We start from the raw sequence: 25472 nt of genomic DNA on the forward strand, positions 1-25472 counted from the left end.
TTTAAAGTTACCAAGACAGTCATCTGTCATTTGGTTTATATCCTTTGCCATAGTATCATTCGTTTAGAATAATGCTCTAACACACACACACACCTTCCCCAACCCTCAGTTGGGACATGATCGAAACCATATTAAACACAATTAAAGCACGAAAAAATATTTCCAAGAAAACAATGCAGGTGTGAATTATTTATAAAATATTTTTATTAGGATTCTTTTAAGCTTATGAGTATTGGTCCTGATGACACGTGTTTGATACTGTGTCCATCGTAAACAGCACGTTTTTGACCTGTGGAAGAAGAGAAATATAAAGTATTTATCCCATCCCTTGTCTGAGCAACAAATGGAAAGTGTTATCAATGTGAGAGAGGTCTTACCTTTTATTCTGTCATCCTGGTTTGAACACTGCCCATTACAAGCTGTACCCACTGGGTTTCTGGCATCGCACACCACCACATCACAGTGGACAAAGAGCTACAAGATATGAACTCATGTTAATGCAATCGACATTTAAAGTGTATATATTTGTTTTAACAAATCTGAAGCTTTTATAAAATAAAAAAAATTGAAATTACCTGGCCACTCAAGTTGTCCTTGGCAAAGGCAAACATTGGGACTTCAAAGCGCTTCACATTAGAAGGGTACTGAACTCTGGCATCAGGCAAAACAGGATGGACGATCACCTGGTTTGGGTCCCTTGAGTTTGCACAGCTGAAGAGTAAAATGCAGTTTAAATTTGTTTTAAGCTCCCACTAGTAAATTGTGCAAAGATGTCTGCAGTGTGAGCACACCCTTCTTGGATACTGTCCATTATGAGGGCAAAAAGTAATGCCCATGTTTCACTTACATTTTGTCAATGTGGGGAAAACGCCCCAGCAAGGCGATATTGAGCAGTTACCCGTTAATGATGAGGTCCCATTTGGGAAGAGATGTCCTGTCGTCCTCCAACGTCGCCCAGCAGTAACCAAGTTCAAGTGATACATCAGAGTTTGTGGACTTCATCAGTTCCACCTCAAAATACAATGGCTGTTGTAGGTACTTTGTGATGGGATCAGATTCAATGCTGTGAAATGTGCTGTAGGAGTCATCTAAGTAAAGAGAAACAAACTTCTTGAACTGAAATTAGGGAGTCAGACAGGATTAGAAATTGCCTGTACACCGAACCTTAAAATAAAAAATTAAAAGTGTATAATACAGATAAGTGAGTGAATTTAACTTTAAAGTGCTTGGTCATTAAGCTGATTAGGTTTAGAGATGCATCAATTAAACATCAGAAGTCCCATTACTTTCACCAACACAATTAGCTCAATATCAATTTGTGTGATTGCCCCTTGGCTTTAGATGACACTGTTAGTTTACCGATTTAGGAACAGGCACTGGCTTTCTTGAAAACCTTTTGTTTTTGAGTGTAGCACGACTGTCCAAGTAAGCCACAATACTTCATTATGCAGGTTAATGAAAATCTGATCCATGTCCCTTTGCATTACCTGTAGTGCTTTTAATGGCACAAAAGAGTTGAAGCAGATTGCCATCGTTGGGATACATAATTAATGAGAATACAATGCATTCAGAACTCCCCTTACCCAGAGCAAGTCTCATTTCAACTTGCAGCTCTCCTTTTGCATTCTCAGCATATGGGTCACTCCTGCGAGGCCTGGTGCTGAAGGCCGCAGCCTGGTTTTTGTTGATGTCAAAATAACAAGCAACCTTAAGCCTGAAGAAAGAGAGAATACCCAGGAGATGAATTAATCAGTGTGATGGTGAAACTTAACCAGCAGCCCCTTCACATGAAAAGTCTTGCTTTTTAAACAAAGCATGTACATAGGTAGCTTCCACTAAAGTGACAATTATTTTTTTAGATTTATTGCCAGTTAGCAGATCTTTTAAGTGGACATACATGTACTTTAGGGCTTCAAATAACCTATTATTGTTAATCTGCTGATATTTTCTAAAAATGATTGACTTTCAAATATCACAGGCTGAAATTGTAATTGAGAAGATTAATTGCCAAGAGCTTTAATCATTGATACTCATCTACCAATTTCAGCTCAATGAGCCTGACTTTTTAAGTTTCAGGACACTCACTCATACTCAGGCTCGTCTGTATTTGATTCCCTTTTCATTTCAAGGTCATCTGGCGGAGAGATTTCATTTTCATACAGCATCATATTGGGCAAAAACTAAGAAGGGAGAAAACGAAAAAAAAACATTTAACTAAATGTTTGAAAATCAGTGTCAATAGTCTGCAACCAGGGTTACATTTAGCAGCAAGCTACCTTTCTGGTCGTCCCACAGGAGTTCCCAGTGAAGACAAAATAAGCATAGCGGTCGTCGCTGTAGAAGGGACCACATGTGGGGTCTCTGAGGGTGAGCTGACTGAGGTTCAGACTGGGAACTGACTCAAGTTTCACAGCCACAGCGGTAATCGTTCCATTAGGGAAACACTCTGAAAAGAGGCGGCTCAGACATTAGTATGCTTGAGTGTTTTGTCTGACAGGAAAAATATTTCCATCTAACAAACCAGTCAGTGTTGAGAAGAAATTGCAAGCAATGGAGAATTCTTTAATATTTTTGTTGGTGTCTGGATTCCTCAGAAACACATCGAGTCTGCTCTTGATGGATGACGCCGCAATAGTCTGAGAAGTTGTCAGAACACAAAAAAATAAAAAAAGGTTTAAGCACTATAATGAAGGACAATAATCTCTACAACAAATGTCACCTAGATATATCCCTGCAAATTTATAATTCGGTTAAGAAAAGTCTGACTGTACCTCAACAGCGACATCGGGAGAAGAGAATGGTACTGTGAGACCGAAGTGTGTTCCATTGTCATTGAAGCCATACTGCTGAGCCAGGTCCGCAGTCAAATATTGCCTTCCCACTAGTGTCTGAAAGTTGTGGGTCCTGTATTTCACGAGGACATAGAAGTTTTGATAATCACAGACACCAGAGACCGAGGGAGGAACTGTAGAGGGATTTAAAAAAAATAATAATAATTATATACACAGTCAAATAAATTTGCCAATTTAGTTCTGAATGAAGACATCATTTTACCATCAAGTACAGACCTATGTCTACTAATTTAGCTTCAAGATAAGCAGTTTGAGAAAATGGTGCAAACTCTGGCAGAACCAGCAAGCCAAAGGTCAGTTGAAGAGAGTAGACTGTAATCCCCATTTCTTTCTGTTGGGAAATATACAGAGAGATTAGCTGCCAAAATGTAAAAAAAAAAAAAAAAAAAAAAAAAAAAAAGCATTTCATTTCCCCAAGATAAGTAAAGCTCACCATTTGTATAACGCCACGGTCTGTGAAGGGCACTTCAAGTTTAAAGAACTTCGACATGCTCTTGGGAGACACGTGCTCCATTACTTTAACGCCTCTGGCAATGCAGTCTGCCACGGATAAAACCTCAGAGTTGAAGGTGATGGTCATTAGTGCCACATCAGAGCCGAAAGACCCAAGCAGCACCTTAAACATCCGCTCCTCGGGAACAGTGTCTGTGGGGCAAAAATAAAACGCAATTAAGGCAGCTAGTCATATATTTTAAAATCACAAGAGTACCAAGATAATATGACTCACTGTCAATAACTTGTAGAGGTTGAGACAGTAACGGTGTCGTGATGGGGAGGAGGACTTTGTATCTCGTTTCCTCTTGAGCGGCACCTTCGGTCCAGAGCAACTCGAGCATCGGCTCAATTGTATAAGTAATGCGGTACTGACCATCCTGAACATGACTCTGCAAATCAAACATCCTCAGTATGGCCTTTGCTGAAATACATCCTCTTGACAAACCCAAATTATATGTATATTGAACTAAAGTTTGATCCTTTATCTTGCTCATCTAAAGGCCATAAGTCTTTTAGTTGCACAGAACTGCTGCTCTTCCTCTTGATTATGAAGTTGGATTCAAACCTATTCACAATGGGTGTGTAAAGTGGAGAGTAAGTCCCATTTTCTTTTGTACATACTATGATTTAAGGTTACCATCATATAGCTAAAGAAAAAAAAAAAAATCCTGACACGCTGGTGTGCTAATGGGCCAAGAAAAGTTAGTTTTTGGAAAACACAGCATGCTAAATCTGTCTTTTTTTAATTTATGATTTATTTTACGCCCATGGAGGCAGTTATATGCATGAGAATTACAAAAAAAAAAAAAAAGTAAATCTGACCTTAAAGTGGCCACCGACAGCCCCAATAGGAATATCAATGATGATATGCATGTCATGGACGGTCATTAAGTAATGTCTGGCGGTCATCTCGGCAGCATCTAGCCTCTGGCCATCGACACCCATGTGCACCTCCAACAGTTTAAACTGCCCAGAGGACATCAGGGGGTCAATGTGCTTCGGCAGGAACCATCTGATTGAGAGATCAGTGAAATAAACACTACCTGTAGACAAGGGAAACACATACAGCAGTTATACAAGGAGACCGAACATGGACCCATTGCATTTGTAATAAGTTTAAGGTAAACTAAAGCAATGAGTCCAACTCCTCAATCCTCAAAACATTTTGACCAGATAATCAGAAAATGTTTCAACCATTAATCAATTCTTACAGAAAAAATAAAATAAATAATAATAATTACAGTTCCTCAACTAGGAGACTGTTAGCTTGTAAACAGCTAGACTACACAAAACCTACTGTGCCATCAGCACGATAAAACTCACTGATAAAATGTTTTATCCAATTTCTTTAAACTGTACAAAAAACTATTTGGGGTAATACCAGCAAGCCACACCATTTCTTGGCTTAGTGCAGGGCAATGCAAGTCAGTTTCCCCTATAAAGCTAAGCTAACCAGCTGCAGGCTTTATTATTATTATTATTATATCCCTTTATTGATAAACTTTAACTTTATATTTACTGTACAGACATGGGTTATCATTATTCTCATCCAACTCAGCAATATAGCAAATCCCCCAGAATGTTAAACTACCTTTAACCGTTGCATTCCAACATAAGGTCTAAAAGTGTTATTTTAAAAAATATCTGTTTTAAATACAAAGTCTAGTCGAGAAATCTGTCTGCTAAATCGTTCAAGTGAATTTTAAGTCTTGAAGCAAGAATTAAAATACCCATTATGTCCTAGTTTAAACTGCCACAACCAAAAATTCCCAGAGAAACTAAAGACATGTTGCAGTGGTAGCTGTGGCCCAGCTTACTGCTCTCCAAACATTACCATCCAGTACTGGGCAGGTGACTGCTGCATGGATCATCCACTCCTTTTCAAACATTGTCAAGGTTTTGAGCACAGTCATAGGCACATTGGCTACCTGCAAGGTGAGATTACAAAACAAGTGTATATGCTTTGTTAAAGCAATTTAAAACCCCACGATGTGGATACTCCAATATTATAGGGGGGTATAAATACATATAAAGTTGCCCTCTTATGTATTCAACTGTTAATTTCAAGCGAGTCTGATTACATTATTTGTTCCAAAGTCAATAGTTCACTGGCTGTAAGTGTAACCAAGTCGAGAGTTAGCAAGTAAGGCTTGTTTAAAATGTGTAATGCAGTCCACTTACATTCTGGGTGTTTGTTTCAGGGGAAGTTAACGGGCTTCGCAGAACCAGCCTTGTAGGGGTGGTGGAGATCCCATAACCTTTTCTCTGGGCCTCAGTCACCTTCATGACCCTCTCCTCAGGTGTGAAGAACACAATTGTTTTGATCCCGAATCCTGCACCAATGTGCCGTTTCTGTGAAGCAAACAAAGACATTTAATACAGAAAGATGTTTCCGTAATATTAAGAAAAGGGCACAATAAGCTCATCTAACCTTAGCAGCTTGTTGAAGATCACCCACCGAGACGGGATGTTCAGGCAGGTCGTAATCAGCTGGAGCTGCCATTTTCACAGACACCTAAAAACAAGGCCACTCCATAAGTGATAATCAATCCCTCCCCTCTGAAATGAACCAGCCTTGACACCCATAAAGCCACTCATCATATAGAATGGAACATGACCAGAGAGCCCTGCTGCATTCACTTGCCTCCATATAGTTGCGGTCACACAGAATTTCCCTGGAGGCCCAGGAAGTGTATTTGCAGGTTTCAGCCACCTGGTACAGCTCATCTTCAACCATCCAGCTCCCGTGAAGTCGAAGATTTAATTTTGTTGTGAATGCCTCATCATTCTACAAACACACAGAAATAAGACTTTCAATGATCATAACATCAAAAAACACATTTGGTGCTGCTCCACAGAATCACATCTCCAGTCTTTACCACATTTTGAGCAAAACAGTTTTGAAGGGAGGCAAAAATCATGGCGTTCCCCAGCTGGTTCATCTTCACACTGAAACCACACTGAGAAGCTAAACTTGGTGTAAGGAGAATTGCAGAGTTATCTGAGGAGGACAAAAGAGGAGCGTTAGAAGGGAAATAGTGAGACAAAGTAAAAAAGAAAAAAGAAAAAAAGAATTCTGAAATGTCATCTTACTATAGACAACAGACACTTCAAGAAGAGTTCCTCCAAGTGGGCCGACATCCACACGCATGACATTCCCCAGGCATTTTGAGTTAATATCTGGGATTTAAAATGTATATTAGTAAGCAGCATATAGTTTGATTAAAATGTCAAAAACTGCCAAAAACTTACTTATAGGCTTCCTGCCAGCCTCTATCTTTACAACTGCTATTAGAAGAATTAACCACCTGAAAGAGATTGAATCATCTTTAAAAGTAGCACGAAAATTCACAAACTTTGATGGAAAGAAGAAGAAATGGACAGAAAGAAAAACTACAAACCCAAATCCAACTAAACCATCCATTACACAAGAGATTGGAAACTGGTGACAATGAGTCCCTGTTTTTGCAGTTCAGAATGAAGTTTGAGGTGGGAGTAAACCCAAAAGGCTTTAAGCAGGATGAGGGAGGTTCCTGCTCAACAAATACAACCCCACACAGGTGAACCCTATTACAGCCTGATTGAGGTTGTGATGGCCTGTGTCTTGTAATCTGGCCTAAAGTAAGTCCCAACATGCAATGCAAAGAGGTTGATGACTTAGTTAAATGGTAAATAAAAAACAGACTTGTATTTATATAGCTCCTTCTGCCAATTTAAACTTTGTCACCACGATCATTCAAATCTCCTCTATATGCAGATGACCAACATAAATAAGTTACAAGTTATAAAAGCTCTTTTAGAAATGTTTTTGTTATCAGAAACTATTGGTATGAAATATGTGTAGAATAGTATAAAACACGTATCCTCCTTTTATCAATGATGTTTTAGCATTTTTTCAGGAAATGAGTTGCAACAAAGACACCCGACAAACTAAATTTAGTTCTGTTGTGGTTCATGGTCAGCATCTTAAGCTCGAAGCCATGGGGATGCCACTATTTGCAAGATTTCATATTCCAGGAAAAAGGAAAAAATTGCACTAGATCATAAGCCTTTCAAAAATAAAAAGTAAGAGTCACAGTAGGCTACATCATACAACAAATAATGGAGTGTAACGCTGAAAAAACAAACATAAGAGTAGGCTTACATACATGCCAATTAATAAAAAGACCCTCATACCCTCAAACACAACACAACAAGGTTTGTCACAGGGCCCCCTCTTCAATACAGATTCAGATTCAGACATCTTATTTTCCCAAGGAAGGGCAGCCTTACCCAGTCCATACACACAGCTTCAAAAACTCACAGGCAAGTATGTGTCAGAGGCAACAGACTAAAATACATGGGTTAATATAATGGACAACAAGCACAGTAAGTAAAATAAGCCATTTTGCTATGGTTAAAGATGAATATAACAGTCATTTAAAAATGTCGACACATATATACATAAAGATGCACTGCGTACATATATATTCATACATACACACACAGCATAAGTGGCCACAAAGACAAGGCAGGGGGTGCTGAAAAGGTGTACAAATGTGTGTTTACCCTGATGACACAGAAAGACGTTAACACACCAAATTCATCTCAGGAGCAGAACAGAGATGGTCCACAACACCCTGCAAGGGTTTGGTGCTTTTAGTAACTAATTTTATGCCACAGGCAGCACATCTGGGAGATACTGAATGTATTTTTATTGAGGTAATAAAATGATAGATGGAAACCCCCTCAGCTAGGCTATGACACAGATGGGAGAAAAATAACTTACAAATTGTCAAACAGACTTGTGAGAGCAATGGCAACCAATAGCAGCTTTTTCAAATCTGCTGCCACTATAAAGGTATGTTGTATTTCCCCTTAGCTGCCAAGTGTTACTGCCTGCTTTGGCAGTTAGCCTGCCAGCAGTGCTTTCTCACGGAGGATTGAAATGTCAGTGTGATTTTACTACTTTACTCCCTCCAGTTGCTAAAACTGTGGTCAGCTACCTTTTGGTTACAAAAGTAGAACCATTTCTGAAAGATTTAACATGCATAAAATTACTGAAGGTTCACTCTTTACCAAAAAAAATCCTATGATCTTATAATAAATATCAGAGATTAAATAGGCCAATCACAACAGAACTACAGCTTCCGATAGGGAAAACAGTCTATAAGCATACTGTGATATGATGAGTGAAATGCCATAAAAAACAACCATGTAGTTTTACAGCAGGGTGTTCCTACATCTGTGCAGTCCCTCTCCCTCCCATCTCCTCTCCTCTCTCGCCCCTCCCTGTTCCCTGTAAAAGGGAACAAACTGCCGCCGTGCCGTTGTCCCGCCTCCAGCTCTTCTTGTCCCGTTGGTGAAGCTGCAGCACAGCACTCCCTCCACCTACCCGCCATCTGCTGCACTTTGCAAGAATGTGAAAACTAAACCACCCGGATAAAAAGTTATTTTCATGGAAAGGAAAGCTCCAAGTGCAGGTAGGTTTCAGCTATATGTTTTGCATTCAGTTTTTGTAAAAATTTGTAATGTAAGTAATTGCTTTATTTGTAATTATGTTTTGATGAAACAAATCTTTCATGTATGAGCAAACCAGCGCGTTGCTCTGATTGGTAGAAGAGTAGATATTAGGACAGAACAATTTGAAATCTACACATGCATGGAAACAGTCTTTGGCTTTAGTGATTGCTTGAAATTATGTCTGGGTTAAGTGTCAACTTGTTGCCTCATTTCCTCTGAATTAGTCCAGTCCGCTCTGTAATTTCATTATTCTGATGATAACCCTGTACTTTAGCCCTGAAAGAAGTGACGGCACCTCACGCCTCTTCAATCACTCCAGCTCCAAGCCATTTCCTGTGTGTGTTGTATTGATTTTTGTTTCCTTCAGAGGACTAATGTGCCCTACAATGAGTGCAGTCAAATATGTCTTGATAGACATCCCTCCACATAAATGTACCACTTACAATCTAGACTGTAAATGCTTGTGTGGCATAACAATATATAGAAGTCACATGCTTCATTTCTCGTCGTAATGTCTCTGTATGTATCATCAGGACCATGGGGTATGGGCAAATCCTCCACCGGCGGGGGAATGAGGAGGACCAGGTGCACATCAATGTTGGAGGGGTCCGACACGAAGTGAATTCGAGCATGCTGCTCCGCTTCCCTCACACACGCCTGGCTCGTCTGCTGTGCTGCCAAAACGAGGCGGCGATCCTGGAACTGTGTGACGACTACAGCCCGACCGAGAGGGAGTACTACTTCGACAGGAATCCACGTGTTTTCATCTGCGTGCTCAACTTCTACCAGACAGGACGTATCCACATGATGGAAGAGGTGTGCGTCTTCTCCTTCAGCCAGGAGATTGAGTACTGGGGCATCCAGGAGCTCCACCTAAGCCCCTGCTGTAGCTACTGGTACCACGAGAGGAAGGACTACATCGATGACAGAGACTGGGACGTGAGGAGCGACGACCAGCAGCAGCCGAGTATTGACTCCTCCTTTGAGGAGCTCTCTGCTCTCGATAAAGACCTTGCCAAGTTCAAAGGTGCCTGGTGTGCAGAACTGAGGAGCTACGTTTGGCTCAGGCTGGAGGATCCAGGTCACTCAACAGGTTCAAAGATCATCGCCGTGGCCTCTCTCAGCTTGGTGCTGACCTCTATCGTTGCCATGTGTGTCCACAGCATGCCTGAGTTTCAGCAGTTGGACGACAACGACAAACCCATCGAGGACCCTGTCCTCGCCATCTTGGAAGAGATCTGCATTGCCGGCTTCTCCGCCGAGTTCATCATCAGGCTCATTGTTTCGCCCTCCCGCAGGAAGTTCCTTGGAAACCCCTTAAACATCATTGATGTTGCCTCCATTTTGCCATTTTACGCCACTTTAGCTCTGGAAACAGCCGACGAGGAGGCCGCAGAGGAGAATGAGGACTTGGAAAACGTGGGGAAGGTGGTGCAGGTTCTGCGCCTCATGAGGGTTCTCCGGATCCTCAAACTGGCTCGCCACTCCATCGGGCTGCGAGCGCTGGGCGCCACCGTCCGCCACAGCTACCACGAGGTGGGTCTGCTGCTTCTCTTTCTCTCCGTAGGGATCTCCATCTTTTCCGCCCTCATCTACTTTGCAGAGAAGGAAGTGGAGAACACAGATTTGGGGACCATCCCCTCAGGCTGGTGGTGGGCTACAATCACCATGACTACAGTTGGTTATGGTGACACCTGCCCGGTGACGCTGGCAGGGAAGATAGTGGCCACCTTGTGTATCGTCTGTGGCCTGTTAGTGGTGGCTCTGCCCGTCACCATCATCTTCAATAAGTTTTCAAAGTACTATCAAAGAAACAAAGCCATGGAGGGACAGTGTATCACTAAGCCTGAAAGACAAGACCCAGACCTCCCTTACTATAACATCAGAGACCTGTTCACAGGAGGTGTGTACCCCTTCATTGGAGGTATCGCCTTCAGGAACAGTATGAGCAGCACAGGTGACACCACAGATGCCTCTAGTCTCCAGGATTTAGAGGTGTATGATAATGACACTTGTGAAAATGGGTCAGCAAAATGAAATTCTGCCATTTCACAGTTCCGCTCCCTTTATGACTGCAAGTCACTCTGCTGCCTCTCAGGGCTGCTCCATCACTGACCCCGCCTCTCTGCATTGTCTTCCCCCTTGCAAATTTGACAGAGAAATATTGTGGCCATGATTGCTTTTTTTAAAAATTTCTTCAAGGGAAGAGCTTGTGAAATGTACAGCGTCGCTAAAACCAGGAATTATCTGAGCCTTGCTTGGAGGTTTGAAAGCCCATTTTCTGCTTGAGAAAACTGCAATGATGCATGTAGGAGGCCGTAATGTTAATGTTTTCTCAAAGTAATGCCCTGTATTGATTTGTCTACTCGCTGAAAGTTCAGACTGAGAATTTTGCCAAAAGCCTAGAATGACAACAACACTGTTTGATGTTTCAAAATGGTATTATGGATCTCTAAGTTCACAGTCTGCATGAACAGAAATAAATGCATTTTGAAAGAGAGTAATGTGTAGAATTATGTTACATTATTGATGCTACAGAGAAGAAGAGAGGCCACACAACTCTCTAAGAGCACTGACATACAAGGTTATTGTTATTTTCTTTTGGACAGTATTGGCATGCATTGGGACCCCTGGAGGGTAATTCATATGGACATAAAATAAAAAAACTCATGCAACATGCCTTTTAATTATGATTCAGCATAAATGGAACTAATCACTCATTAAGACAAGGTTTTCAGCTCAGGTTCATTGCATTATTTATCAACATATGTTTGTCACTAAAATGGCTCTAAAATCTAAATGAAAATCATCAGCAATGTATTTTTGTCTGCGGTGAAATGCGCTGTAACTGTAGTGGAAAGTTTTTGTACCTCTTCAACCTTCTGTTCCTTAGAGCATTGATTTCCTGTCCCCTGTTATAATCTCCGGTTGGATGAGCCGCTGTCCTAAGGCGAGAGATGTAGAAGGTCTTTTTTCTACGGGGGCCTTTTTTCTACGGACTAGAAGCATCCACTCTCAGAGCCAAACACCATTTAAAGTTCAGATGTTTATTTAGTTATTGGCTGATTTTTCATGACAGATAAACAAATGAAGCCTGTTAAAATGATCGTAAATGGGCGTCAGTGAGTGAGTTGAGGAGGATGGTTTAAAGACTTACTGCAGCCTCACCAGAACAGATAAGCCCGTTACTCTCTGATTATTTTCTAATAATGAGTTTCGATTGGTGGGCTTCCTGTATCAGGTGTGCATGCATTAGCATGTTGCTTAATCCACACTTTCTTTTTGCCTTTGTCAGCTGCCATTTACTGTAATGACCAACATAGAGTATTGGTTCAGACAAGCATTGATTTTTCAATATTAACTATGCATACAGATGCACTGCACAGTTACAGTACATGACAGGGCGGAATAAAAGTGTATATATTTTTCAAAATTTCTGTCCCAGGAAAGATATGACAAATAGTGTTCTATTGCTATAAAATATGTTTAACTGTCTGATATTTCGCTAATTTGTACCCTTTAAAAAAACCAAAAAACTAATGCATACTCTAAACTTGTTTGGACCAGAAGTAATCTGAAAAGGGAAAATAAGATTAGAACAATAACTCAACAATGTCGAAGCTGTATAAAAAAAATTTGGGCACGGTTTGTGAGGTCAACAAAAGAAAATCATCAATTGATTTCTACTCATCTGAAATTTATTTCAAAGACTCTTCAGGCATTTCTGCCTTTCGATGTTTGTGATCTTAGTCTGCTGTAGGAGAATCCATCGCAGAAGTCGTAGATGACAATTGAGCACCGCCAGCCACCGATAATGATAGTTTTGCGTTCCTCACCATTACTCCCGCCTCATGGCTCCGTCGAGGAAAGTGGGTTTCAATATCCTGTCACATTGCCATCAGCAGAAATACATTTGCTTATTGAAATGATGTCACTTATATTACCCAACATTTCCCACAGCATCTGGTGTCTCTCATCTGACTTCCACAAAGTTTGGTATTTTATGAGGGTAACTTAAGTTGTTACAGTTACTAGTGGAAATACATTTACATTTAATCATTTATGCAAGTACTGTCCTGAAATACACTTTGAGTTGATTTACTTGAGCATTTCCATTTTATGCTCTCACTCGACTAAAATGCACATATTATACTTTTTACTCCTGTGTATTTATCCAACAGCTATAGTTAATAGTTAATTTTCAAATTGAGATTATTCCTTAAAGAACAATAATACGCTTATATGAAAATACCATTGTTCAAGATGAAGCCACAGCGAAGTGGTACAGTGAAGTAAAAAAGAAGCTCTCAAAGGTATCTAGCTTTACATAGTCAGTTAAGAAGCTAATTAGCTTGGTTGCTCTTTGGACAATATTTCACACAGTTTATTCAAAATAGTTTGTACCATCAACTCCTGTCTCAGCTGTTTGCAAACTATTCCTCTTTTGTGGAGAAGTTTATACTCCTATACGGCAGAGTTGGTTACATTAAGGTGGATGGTGACACAGCTTATATGCTATGAAAGTTTATTCCATTTTGGACTCTCCAACAATCGAGGAATGAAGCTTCTTTCAATGCAGTTGTTGGTTTCTTTTGGCATGATATCGGCAAAATATGCTGTTATTTGTAGTCTGCATAGTATAATAAAATCACTCAACATGTAATTTACTAACTCAAAAACGTGGATTCAGGTTATCTTTTAAAGGCAACAAGATATACCTTGCATGAAGAGGAGAGGAGCCGGGGGAGTCAGGGTGTTGTTAATGTAAAGCAAAAACAAAAAGCCAATTACCTGAAAAGGTCATAGTGAGTGTGTCAGCACAAATGTCAGTGTTGCAGAACTGACAAGGTGAGTTGTGTTTCAAACTCCCCCTTTAGGCTTTTCATTTTTTCTTTAAATGAAACAACAACCTTCATCACATTTAAGCCGAGGTGAAGTCGCTTGCCATAATACTTCAGATGTGTCAAGTAAAGTCGTAATCCAAGCTGATTGGATGCAGTGAAGCATTAAACCAGTAGGATAAAAGGTGTCACCGAACAATTTAATTCCTGTCCAAAAAAACTCTGGTCAGCTTGGGGAAAAAAATCAATAAGATTTATTCAACCTGTATTTTTTTCTCTTTGAGATATATATTTTTAATCGCTGGCCGGTTTGATACTTATATGAAGTGAGTTGTCTGTAATGCGGAACAGACAGTAATGTCTCTCAGCTTGCGGTGCTGTCAGGAGGGGACACCTCTGTAGAGTCTGATGGACATCAATGTTACACAAAAGTCACTGCAGAGAAAGAGGGAAAGAGTTGAAGCACAGTGGCCTTTCACACTGATCCTTGTTTGTGCAGCTACTTCAAGTTTTTGAAGAGCAAGCGTAAATCTTTTTATGAAAAATCTGGCATTTGTTATCGGGTAAGAGTACGACCTTGTATACGACATAAAGCCTCAGGGTCTATGAAGGCATTTGTCCCTCTACCTTACACAGAGGGAAAGGTCACTGCAGTGATGAATGTGCAAAAGGCAAAAGGGGGTTTTATGTTGTGTGAAATTATGCTGGAGGCAGTGCACCAGCTCTCGAATTCAAACTTAGCCTGAGTGTTAAATGTTAAAGGCAGAATGAATATGATTTCCTTAAAAATGTGTGGACTCATGCAAAAAATATTCCCTCTCAATCATCACTTATGACCCCCTAGATGTTTGTGGCAGGGTATGAATCTGCAGAGACCCTATGCCTATATTTTTTTCTTATTTTGCTGTGTTCAGAAGGTTTCTGGGCATCAACCTCTGTAAAAATGACCAGGTGCGAGATTGTAAGCATGCATCCAAAAGAAAGCTACCAAATTTGGCGGACACAGTGGCGGAGGAACTCAAATATAGCGCACACCTGCAATCCACAACCGACAAATTCTACTCATTCTACTCTGCCTTTAACTAATGGAAAATTAATACATAAAACCAGATTGCACCACATAGAGTTTAGTTATTACCAAGTCTTTATACAGCTGAACTTCCAGGTGTAGATGTCATGTAGCTAACAAAACTAAAACAATACTAGTGTTAGCTTGCTAACATGGGACCCTTTTAGATTGAAGAATAAAAAAGCCCTATATCAAAGATTGTCATCTGACCTGAAATCCAATGGTGTTTATAATTGATGTAAACAGAAAATATTTTACATGAATTTTTTCCAAAAAATAAGCTGGTACTGACAATGCATGCTAATGACGTTACATAAATTAGCGTTGTTTAGGTAAGCATAATGAGATATTTCAGAATCACTCTACACAATACGAATACTACAAACTCTGATAAACATTTTGCATGTATGCACATATAAATAAAACAAAGATTGTTTATTTGATTTCCTCGCAACAGATGTACAATGTTCTCTAGCTAACAAACTTTATTGGTGCAACCCCATTAGTAAATGACTCATTTTAAACTACATCGTTAATTATTTACTTTAAACCTATTTATGGATTTAAGAATAGCCAATGCAACTCAGTCAGCTGCCAGACTTAAACCTCGTCAGCAAGTCAATTATTTAAATATGCCGTAATCTGAGAGAAACGTGGTGATGGTAGTATAGTGTCATATAGCAGCTTGTTCTTCAACATTTGGCACGATACTGACCCAGCTTTAAAATAAATCATTTGTAAACTGTAGTTGAGCTGGAACATGATTCTGTGAGGCCTGTCTGGAGAAACAAGGAAAAGACAAGTGGAGGTGTTTCTGGGGTTTTTCTGTAGTGAATCATAGAGTTAAGAGATCCCAGCTGGGAGAAATGGTACTAATATTTCCATTAGCTTAAGCTAATATGTAATGTTTCGATCAGAGTCATTACATTGTACTCCTCGCCGCAGAGTACTGCCAGATCACTTTCACTCGGACATTACAGCAGCTGTGTGGTTTCAGCTCAGGGTCAGATAAAACAAAGAAACCACTTTGTTTATATTTGGGGCCAGCTTTTATCTGTCATGCAGATTTATTACAGTGAGGCTGGATGGACGTTGTGATTGTGCACGTCCATAATCGTTTATTACTCTGATAGAGGTTGAGTTTTAGCTGGGCAACATATAAATCTACTTTAATTCAGTCAGACAAAAATCTTTGTACATCTATTAACTTTTATTGGGAATAAGCCATGTAATACTGTAGTTGTCCTTTAACTGCTCAGTTGTCATGGAGATTAACCTGTTGATATGCAAGCAAAGTAGTTGTTATGATTTCATTTATGGCACTCTTAGGAGTTTGTGTTTGTGTAAGCCTAAAAATTCTGGTTGAAAGAAAGAAAGTGGAAAGGAGAATAGTCGCACACACGAAGCCACAATGCAAAGGATATTAAATAATTTATCAAAATGTTGACATGGCAGTCATCTTCAGTCTTCTCCCCCTACTGAAGAAGACTGCCATGTCAAAACATTGCTAAATTATTAAATATCTCTTGCATCGTGGCTACGTGTGCACAACTGTTTTCCCTTTACACTTGTGTGTCACTGTGGTCAGCACCTCTCCAACACTGGTGGGTGTTCCCCCTCTCTCTCATCCTCAAATTTGAGGATTGATTAGTTAAAATATTGGTCAAGAATAAAGATTTTTCAATAAACCATTTTGATATTTTAACTTAAATGTGAAGAGATCCTGTGACGTGTAAAACTGTTAGATGCATAAAATGGTTAACAGTGTTTGTTGAGTCAATGTGCCCAAAACGTGTGCATCATTTTAAAAAATTTTCACACCTAAGAATCAAATAACGTAAGATTGATGAATACTTCTAGAATCTGTTTTTATGTAAGATTGTTGTTGTTTTTTGCCTTTATTAACAAGTGTAGACTTGAACAGTACCCTGCTAGAATCAAACTGGATATGTTGTCGTTGCTAGGTATGCGCCTTGACTGCATCATCAGGAAACCCCCTCCTCAAGCCACTTAAAATCATTCTCCATTAACCTTTAAATTCAGCTTTTTAGCCTCTGACTTTGGCTGTACCCTGGATGGAAAGCATATTGAACCATTTATCTTAATGTTAAGTTTTAAGTGTCACTCTGTGTTCTGTTGTTTTTCTATGTTTTTCTGTTCTATGTCTTTGTGTTTGAGGTGCAGCTCCCTGACGGCTGATTGAGAGCAACTGTGTGAAGCCGAGTCTATATAGGTGGCTCGTTACTCTGCTCGCACTCTTTCTCAACTCCCTGACACAAGATGCAGAGTCTTGTGTTCCTCTGTGTTACCCTTTTTGTCACGTTTTAAACAAGTGCTGTATTATGTTGTATCTAACCTGGTGTTGTGTCCCTCCTTGTGTTGTGGCTTTCGAGTCAGTCGTGACAAAGAAAGTAAAAGCATGCTGGACAAAAAAAAATCATTGTGCTAGGGATAAACTCCCCTTCACCTCACCTTGGACACTGCAGTGTGACTTATCCCATTAAGAGCAAGAGGAGACTGCAGCATTTCAATTACCCTCTTTGGCCATGCTTATTGCCCCACATTACAGTCAATTATGGAGGCAGATAAGCAGATAATCCATACGTCCCTGGTGTTGCTTGGTATCCATCTCAGAGGGGGATCCTGACCTCAACATGCACTCAAAGCAGCTTCCGCTCCTCTGGGACTTGTGGTATTTACCTCTGCAGAGGGATTGGTTCCCAGTTTGTTTGGACAGGTTACGTGAGGTTAAAGCCTTAACATTTCAAGGTTGTTACAGAGCTTTAAACACACCGCAGCACACAAGCAATAAGGACACACTGTAGCACTCTAATTCACATTCACACAAAAACATTTTTTACCCATAATTTCTGATTGCTCCTATGTGTAATAATGATTAACTGTGCAATACATGTATTCATAGTATACATTTCAAGAAAGATTCTTAATTGTATAATATTTGCATTTATATTCAACATAATTGTATTTCTCATTCCTTGTTTATTGTTTTTGTTATTTACTGTTCTCGTCATATATTGTGTTATATGTTGTATAATGTACAGAATTTACATTTTCACAGTTCTTTATTTCATATGTTTATTTATGCTTATATATAACAGCAACTGTAACCTAACCCAATTCCCCAATGGGGATCAATAAAATAATTCTGATTGTGATTCCGAGCATATTTCATTTCAAACTGAGTTAGCTAATAGTTTAATAGTGATAGTATGTGTATTTATTGTCTGTGTAGTTGTATAGTATGTGTATTTATTGTTTGTGTAGTTGTATAGTATGTGTATTTATTGTCTGTGTCTGTGTAGTTGTATAGTATGTGTATTTATTGTCTGTGTCTGTGTAGTTGAGCTGCTGCAACACTTGAATTTCCCCCATGGGGATCAATAAAGGAATATAATAGTTTAAAACTCTACATAAAGTTTTTGCCTTTAGATTTCCCAAAATTTGTTTTTAGGTTGTAACAAAGTGCCATTTTTTCGTTAACAGAATTAATATTTAGGGCCCAAGCCAAGACTTTTTGTGAGTCTTTTAGGACATGTTTGTTTGGTATCTTTGGAAACTTTTGGTTCTTCACTAGGATTTTAAATAAAGTCTGAACAATGTTTCGCTGCACAGCATGAGTTTGTAATGACCGACCCACTGGCAGCATTTAACTTTAGGCTTCATTATTCTCCCACCACTCGTCATTTCCAACAGTTTAAATTAACTGGGTAATAATGCAAATTTAGTCCTTCTCAATTCATGTTTATGGGGTATTTTATCATCTGTAGCCCCACTTTGCTATTTACTTAAGTCAAACAGTGTGTGTTTATCAAAAAGCAGGTACAAGGAAAGATATACTAAGAGATATACTAAGAGTTCCAGACATACTGTACCTCTCCTAGTCTTAATCACAGGCTCACAAGCATTACATGAATGTAATTTACATTTTATTAATGTGTTTCAGAGTGACAGAGTGCTGAGCTGGGCTGGGCCTAGGTAACGATAAAGTGGTTAGGATGAAAAATGTAGAACATGGCTGCGGCTCTTTGCTGGGATGATGAGCTGACGCCCTCGCTATCCATGGAGAGATGCAATGGAGAGAGCAAGGATTTAATGGAGGCAGTAAAAAAGGGCAGGGGGGGCTACGATTCCTGCTAATGAATCATAGGAAAGGAGGATGAGGGGATAGAGAGGGGGGGGGGGGCACTGAAGATCAAAGGGATGGCCAGTGAAAGACACAAAAAACCTGTTCTGCAAAGCACCACATGGACACACTCAAATTCTTCTGACCTCACTGTGCATGTAGCTGCATGAGTCACACACACGTCCAAAAAAGGTTGAAGATAGAAGACTTTACTGGAAAACTTGTGAACTTGTATAAACATTACTGGATAAAACAGTTCAATGATAGTATCATCATTCCTGCACATGGTCATCAAACTTTAAAAATAATTCCGCAATAAAATGTCTTCTAGCTATGAAGATAAAATCTGTTTGGCATAAAAAAATCTTTCCACCATTAATCCCTGAAACCTTCAGCCACTGCAGTCCTCAATTCATGAGTGAAAAGCATTTTCCAAAACTCTGTTCTGGAGTATTCAGCAGATGTACGAGTTTATTACTTTTAGCCTATAATGTATAAAAAAAGAAAAGGCATTCATGCATCCACAAATCCCATCTGGGCTGAGCCTGAATGTGACTGCAGCATGTTTTTTTTTAACCTCAACTGAAGATTTTACAGTCGTCTGATGTTAATTGCTTGGCCATGTAATGCATGTGCTACGTAATTTTGTCCACGCAGCCTTTCAGAGCATCAATAAATGTCTGTCATTAAAATTCAATGAGAATTTGCTTTATTGAATTCTATTTCCGATGGAGTTTACTTACTTTTATGCAACATGGTTTAATCTCTCTCTAATTTGATTTATTGAGATCTTGTTCATTTGTCTTCACTGCAGCATCTCTAGATGAATCACTGTGGAGAGTTTTTGGCAGTTGCAACAAGTAAAGGGAATATTATGAAGCAAATAGATGGTCACATCCATCTTGCAAAATGAATATGAATGATGCTGATGTTATGACCACTGCCCGCAATTCTTGCAGAAAGGATTTAAAAATTAAAAAGATAGACAGATTAAAGATAACTTTTGAATGACAGCAGTCTCAATATCTATCTATCAATGATCAGTGGTGGAGGAAGTACTCTCTATTTGGTATTCAGAGTATTAATATAGCAGCAAACCACTCCTAAGCTACTTCGTTACATTTCACCACGGTCTGTGATAAAGCAATGACAATAGAGAAATATGAATTCTGTGGAAAAAAGACCAGTGTCACTGTCATTGAGAGATAAATGTGGTGCTATAAAGATAATCTATGAATCGCACAGTAACAATATGAAAGTGAAGGAACCTGTAGAGATGGAGCAAATTCTGTCTCCATCACCTCCAAAACCTCCAGTAAATGTTTATTTTATGCCAAAGATTGGGAAAAGGTTAGGCTTAGAGGGATGTCTTTCTCTTTCTCGCACTAGTTTGCTGTCTTCTTCTTCTTCTTCTTCTTCTTCTTCTTCTTCTTCTTCTTCTTCTTCTTCTTCTTCTTCTTCTTCTTCTTCTTCTTCTTCTTCTTCTTCTTTGCAGACTGTCATGACAAAAAGGTTATGACTCGACTAGCTCTCAAAGTCTCTTCCCCCGTATTAGGATTAAGTGTGTACGTATCAGTTACAAGCTGAATACGTACAAAAATGGAAATCGACTTTGATACCAGAAGCACTTAACAAAGCTCTGAGGACAATATATAGAGAGTAATTGGTCGCTGCATTGCTGAGCCTTATATTTCCCCAGTGATTGCTTTGATTAGCCTGAGATGACCTCACGGATAATTGATTTGTGAATTATATTTCATCCAGGAAGATTGATGCCGTGTAAATCTTATTCGTAGAGGTGAAAGTACATCCACTCCATCTGCACCTTCAATAATACTTGTTTCTGATTTAATTTGAGTAGATTGCATTTTTATATACAAGCCAACTGACAATAGCAATGTCATTTAAAATAAAGCACAACCATCCAAGACGCCGTTCGGGTCTGATGATTCATACGATTTCTTTGGGGGGAAGATGGATCAGTTAGTTTGGGGGATTCTGCATTTCCTTAAGATATAATGAATCTGTGCAAAACGTTCTTCTTCGCTGTTGTCAGCAGACTATTGATATATTATATATATCAATATTTAAGTTCCTAATATAATGTTAAACTAAAGTCTATAAAATGCAGAGGACTTTCTACTGAAATGCACAAACATAACAGAGATGAGCCTGTTTTCCCAATCATGTATATCATGTTATATATATTTGCTGGAAGAAAAATAACTTCATAATTGTATTGCAGTATGTAATTATCTTTGCTTGTACCAACAAACCTACTATTGCTTCTTATTATTCAGTGAACTTTATCATGTATATTTAATCAGGTAGCTCATTTGAAGAATGCAGAACCGTCTCCACTTCATCCTCATGACATTAATAGCGTATTACATAACGTGTTTCTAAAATCCATACACTGTTACAAACAAGAAATCCCTGTGGCTGTGGAGAAAGAACAAGATTGTTTATGTTGGAGCCCAGATATGGACTTTATTTGAGTTGTTAGTTCAATTTAAGTAAGAGCCCAGAGAGTTGAACACTAGTAATGGACAGTGACAGCGTATTTATCTGGATATGTAAACAGAGAGAAACTTCTTGGACAGAGCAATTGCTTTGTCTAATAACACACTGGGTGCAAAGAATATAGCCACTGAGCAGAGACTGAAATAACTGCTTTCTGTGCGTTAATTAGGAGACAATAAGTCTGATTTAGATCGTTCCCAGGCACCAGAGAAAATGTTCCTATTGGTGGAATGTACAATAAAGTGTAACTAAGAAAAGATTTATGGGGTGTCGTCCTCATTTCTGCATACAAATGTGTCAAAATAAAGAAATGAGGCAGGGCTATGAGGAGAATGTGGGTCTATCAGTATATCACTGCTGTCAAATGACTCTCTGCTATTAAGGATAAAGACAACAATTCATGATTTTGTATGTGTTTTATTGATTTTCAGCCCAATACAGTCAAGACAAAAGAATACAAAGACCAAAAGTTGTGCTGTGAAGTTGTGAACTTGATAAATAAACAATATGATGTTGTCCTCAAAATACTGAAGTTGTGATAAAGGGAAATAATGATGATTATTTTCATAAATTAAAGTAATAAAACTGCAGTCTGCAGGTCTGTTACAGGATCATGTTGTTCTGTGAAAGAATTGTTTTCATGTTTTATGTTATGATGCATGTCCAGTCACAACATAAAGTCTGAATCATGAAACCTTCAGATAAACAGGAAGGATGTCCTTAAAAACTCTGTTGAATGCTCAGTTGAATAATACTTTGAGCTGCAGAGATTCGGATAAGAGCAACCAGCCAATCTGCTTTGCACTGGAGGAAAAAACTAAACCTATTGATTAATTTAAAGGACAACACTGGTAAATTTGCACGTTTTTGCCCATAAACTCTGAATTGGTATGCTGAAGATTATAAAACCAAAGCTTTTTATATTATTGAGGCCAGTGAAGATAAAAATCCCCCTCCTAAAATACATGAAACAAAATACAAAAATAGGCCGTTGTATTTTAGTCTAAAATAATTTATAGTTCCCGGAAAAAGCAGTATTAAAGATGGTCCCTTTAGAGAAGGATGTATTTGACATCAAAAGAAGAATGGCATCAATAATATCAGATAATGTAGGCGAGGTGGTAAAGACAAGGAAAATGAAGACATAAAACTAAATTTTTATCTCAAATTTTTATTCTGTGTAAGAAGTACCTTATTTTTGTTAAAGTACATTTTGCTGTTAATACACTTTCATACTTTTCTTCAGCTAAGATTTTGATTGCAGGACTGTGCTTACTTGTATTTTAGATTGTTGAATACTGTCAACTGTTATTTTGTTCTTGCATGTGGCACTATATATATATATTCCATCAATCCATCTTCCGTAACCGCTTATCCAGTTAAGGGTCGCGGGGGATCTATATATATATATATATATATATATATACAGTGGGTAGGGAAAGTATTCAGACCCCTTTAAATTTTTCACCCTTTGTTTCATTGCAGCCATTTGCTAAAATCGAAAAAGTTCATTTTTTTCGCATTAATGTACACTCAGCAACCCATCTTGACAGAAAAAAACAGAAATGTAGAAATTTTTGCAAATTTATTAAAAAAGAAAAACTGAAATATCACATGGTCATAAGTATTCAGACCCTTTGCTCAGTATTGAGTAGAAGCACCCTTTGAGCTAGTACAGCCATGAGTCTTCTTGGGAATGATGCAACAAGTTTCTCACACCTGGATTTGGGGATCCTCTGCCATTCTTCCTTGCAGATCCTCTCCAGTTCTGTCAGGTTGGATGGTGAACGTTGGTGGACAGCCATTTTCAGGTCTCTCCAGAGATGCTCAATTGGGTTTAGGTCAGGGCTCTGGCTGGGCTCAAGAATGGTCACAGACTTGTTCCGAGCCACTCCTTTGTTATTTTAGCTGTGTGCTTCGGGTCATTGTCTTGTTGGAAGGTGAACCTTCGGTCTGAGGTCCTGAGACAGGAGGTTTTCTTCCAGGATATCTCTGTACTTGGCCGCATTCATCTTTCCTTCAATGAACCAGTTCCTGTCCCTGCAGCTGAAAAAACACCCCCATAGCATGATGCTGCCAACCACCATGTTTCACTGTTGGGATTGTATTGGGCAGGTGATGAGCAGTGCCTGGTTTTCTCCACACATACCGCTTAGAATTAACGCCAAAAAGTTCAATCTTGGTCTCATCAGACCAGAGAATCTTATTTCTCATAGTTTGGGAGTCCTCCATGGAGTCTTGCACTGTGCAACTGGTGGAGGGCTGCAGTGATAGTTGACTTTGTGGAACTTTCTCCCATCTCCCTACTGCATCTCTGGAGCTCAGCCACAGTGATCTTTGGGTTCTTCTTTACCTTTCTCACCAAGGCTCTTCTCCCACGATTGCTCAGTTTGGCTGGACGGCCAGGTCTAGGAAGAGTTCTGGTCATCCCATACTTCTTCCATTTAAGGATTATGGAGGCCACTCGTGCCTTGCCACAATTCTGTCTCTGAGCTCCTTGGGCAGTTCCTTCGACCTCATGATTCTCATTTGTTCTGACATGCACTGTGAGCTGTAAGGTCTTATATAGACAGGACTGTGCCTTTCCTAATCAAGTCAAATTTTAATTAAACACAGCTGGACTCCAATGAAGGAGTAGAACCATCTCAAGGAGGATCAGAAGAAATGGACAGCATGTGAGTTAAATATGAGTGTCACAGCAAAGGGTCTGAATACTTATGACCATGTGATATTTCAGTTTTTCAATAAATCTGAGTGTACATTAATGCAAAAAAAAAAAATGAACTTTTTCGATTTTAGCAAATGGCTGCAATGAAACAAAGAGTGAAAAATTTAAAGGGGTCTGAATACTTTCCGTACCCACTGTATATATATATATATATATATATATATATATATATATATATATACATACATATATATATTAATCAATTATGTATGATCTAATGCTGAAATCCTTGCTTATACTTTAATGAATAATGGTGAACTGAGGAAAGCCCCTCAGAGGAACTGGTCCTTAATGCAGCTCTCAGTACAGCTTGTTCACTAATGGAGCTCTGGCTTCATGCCCGGATATCGATCACAACACCATAATGCTGAAGAATTCCTTATTTCAACAAATCAGGAGCCATCTTCCAGTTTACATCCCAGGGCTGACGTTGGCTGACACTCCATCACAAGTGGGGGGGGCAGGTGAGACGGACGGGATAGGCCAACGTAGGGAGGTTACAGAAGACAGTGAATCACAGAGATAAATCAGGGCTTCCCTGCCACTACATCAACTCCCCTCTGAGAGGAGAAGGCTGCTTGTTGATGACTTTATGATGGATGACTGATTCAGTATGCATCAGATCTGGTGATGGATCACAGCGAGATGGAACAGGACGTTGGCCAGGCTGAAAACTGTCGGCTCAGACGTTTGAGGGAACATCCTCGTACAGAAAGAAACATGCTGATGTGGTTTATGTATATCAGCTGTGAGTTCAGTGGAGCGTTTGTATGTTTTGAGTGATTTATCGTAGCTTTTCTCAACAAGTAAGATGGAGAGTTGTTTTAACTAACGTTTATCCATAATGCGTTACAGCCTTCGAGACAGACACTTTTATTTGCACAGTTCTATTTGCCCAGATCAACAACCCTTTAAGGTAGAATTAAATCTTTGCAATATGAAATTGATATCAACAGATGTAACTTATATGAGGATGGGGCCTAATATGTTTAAACAAGATACTGTAAATGGATGCTTCCTTGGCAGTTGATGGATGATGATCCTCAAATGGAGAAAGAGTGTCTGAAACAAGACAAGTTTATTTTTACAGCACATTGCATACACAACATACAGTATACTACCCTGTAATGATGGGACACCTTCTGAGGCGTCCTTATGTGATAAATGTAAGAAGTACCTTAATGTATAACAAGGTTAAGATTCCTTGCAAATGTGTTGCTGTGGTGTTCTTTCCCCCAGTTTCTAGTGAAGCAAAGCTGTTTTATTGCAGCGCAAGCAGTAAATAATGACCTTGTATATAGACTGTCTTTGTTAAAGC

At 39.2% G+C, this 25472-nt stretch overlaps 2 protein-coding genes across 2 annotated transcripts; one reads left to right on the forward strand and one right to left on the reverse strand.

Moving 5' to 3' along the window:
• Window positions 1-206: 206 nt before the first annotated feature.
• On the reverse strand, window positions 207-6859 carry LOC129107587 (uncharacterized). Its single transcript, XM_054619088.1, has 21 exons — window positions 6749-6859; window positions 6600-6655; window positions 6441-6527; window positions 6227-6348; window positions 5992-6135; window positions 5779-5862; window positions 5529-5699; window positions 5182-5275; window positions 4170-4390; window positions 3580-3736; window positions 3286-3497; window positions 3069-3183; window positions 2772-2965; window positions 2522-2636; window positions 2277-2446; window positions 2086-2180; window positions 1584-1714; window positions 899-1088; window positions 576-711; window positions 378-474; window positions 207-289 (listed from the first exon to the last, which is right to left on the reverse strand). Exons 1-21 carry the CDS (start codon window positions 6769-6771, stop codon window positions 207-209), a joined length of 2697 nt encoding a protein of 898 aa, XP_054475063.1. The 5' UTR covers window positions 6772-6859.
• A 1912-nt stretch (window positions 6860-8771) lies between these two features.
• On the forward strand, window positions 8772-11233 carry kcns3b (potassium voltage-gated channel, delayed-rectifier, subfamily S, member 3b). Its single transcript, XM_054618113.1, has 2 exons — window positions 8772-8809; window positions 9383-11233. Exon 2 carries the CDS (start codon window positions 9387-9389, stop codon window positions 10884-10886), a length of 1500 nt encoding a protein of 499 aa, XP_054474088.1. The 5' UTR covers window positions 8772-8809; window positions 9383-9386; the 3' UTR covers window positions 10887-11233.
• Window positions 11234-25472: the final 14239 nt, after the last annotated feature.

Source organism: Anoplopoma fimbria, chromosome 18 (genome assembly GCF_027596085.1).
Source record: "Anoplopoma fimbria isolate UVic2021 breed Golden Eagle Sablefish chromosome 18, Afim_UVic_2022, whole genome shotgun sequence".
Taxonomy (NCBI): Eukaryota; Metazoa; Chordata; class Actinopteri; order Perciformes; family Anoplopomatidae; genus Anoplopoma; species Anoplopoma fimbria.

What these genes read in the sequence shown, in the direction of transcription:
- LOC129107587 (XM_054619088.1), bottom strand. Translation starts at nt 6,771, where the DNA reads ATGGATGGTTTAGTTGGATTTGG. An exon ending in GTGACCGCAACTATATGGAG is followed by an intron (nt 5,863 to 5,991) that starts GCAAGTGAATGC and finishes CCTTGTTTTTAG; the next exon opens with GTGTCTGTGAAAATGGCAGC. An exon ending in TGGGACCTCATCATTAACGG is followed by an intron (nt 712 to 898) that starts GTAACTGCTCAA and finishes TTTACTCTTCAG; the next exon opens with CTGTGCAAACTCAAGGGACC.
- kcns3b (XM_054618113.1), top strand. Translation starts at nt 9,387, where the DNA reads ATGGGGTATGGGCAAATCCTCCACCGGCGGGGGAATGAGGAGGACCAG.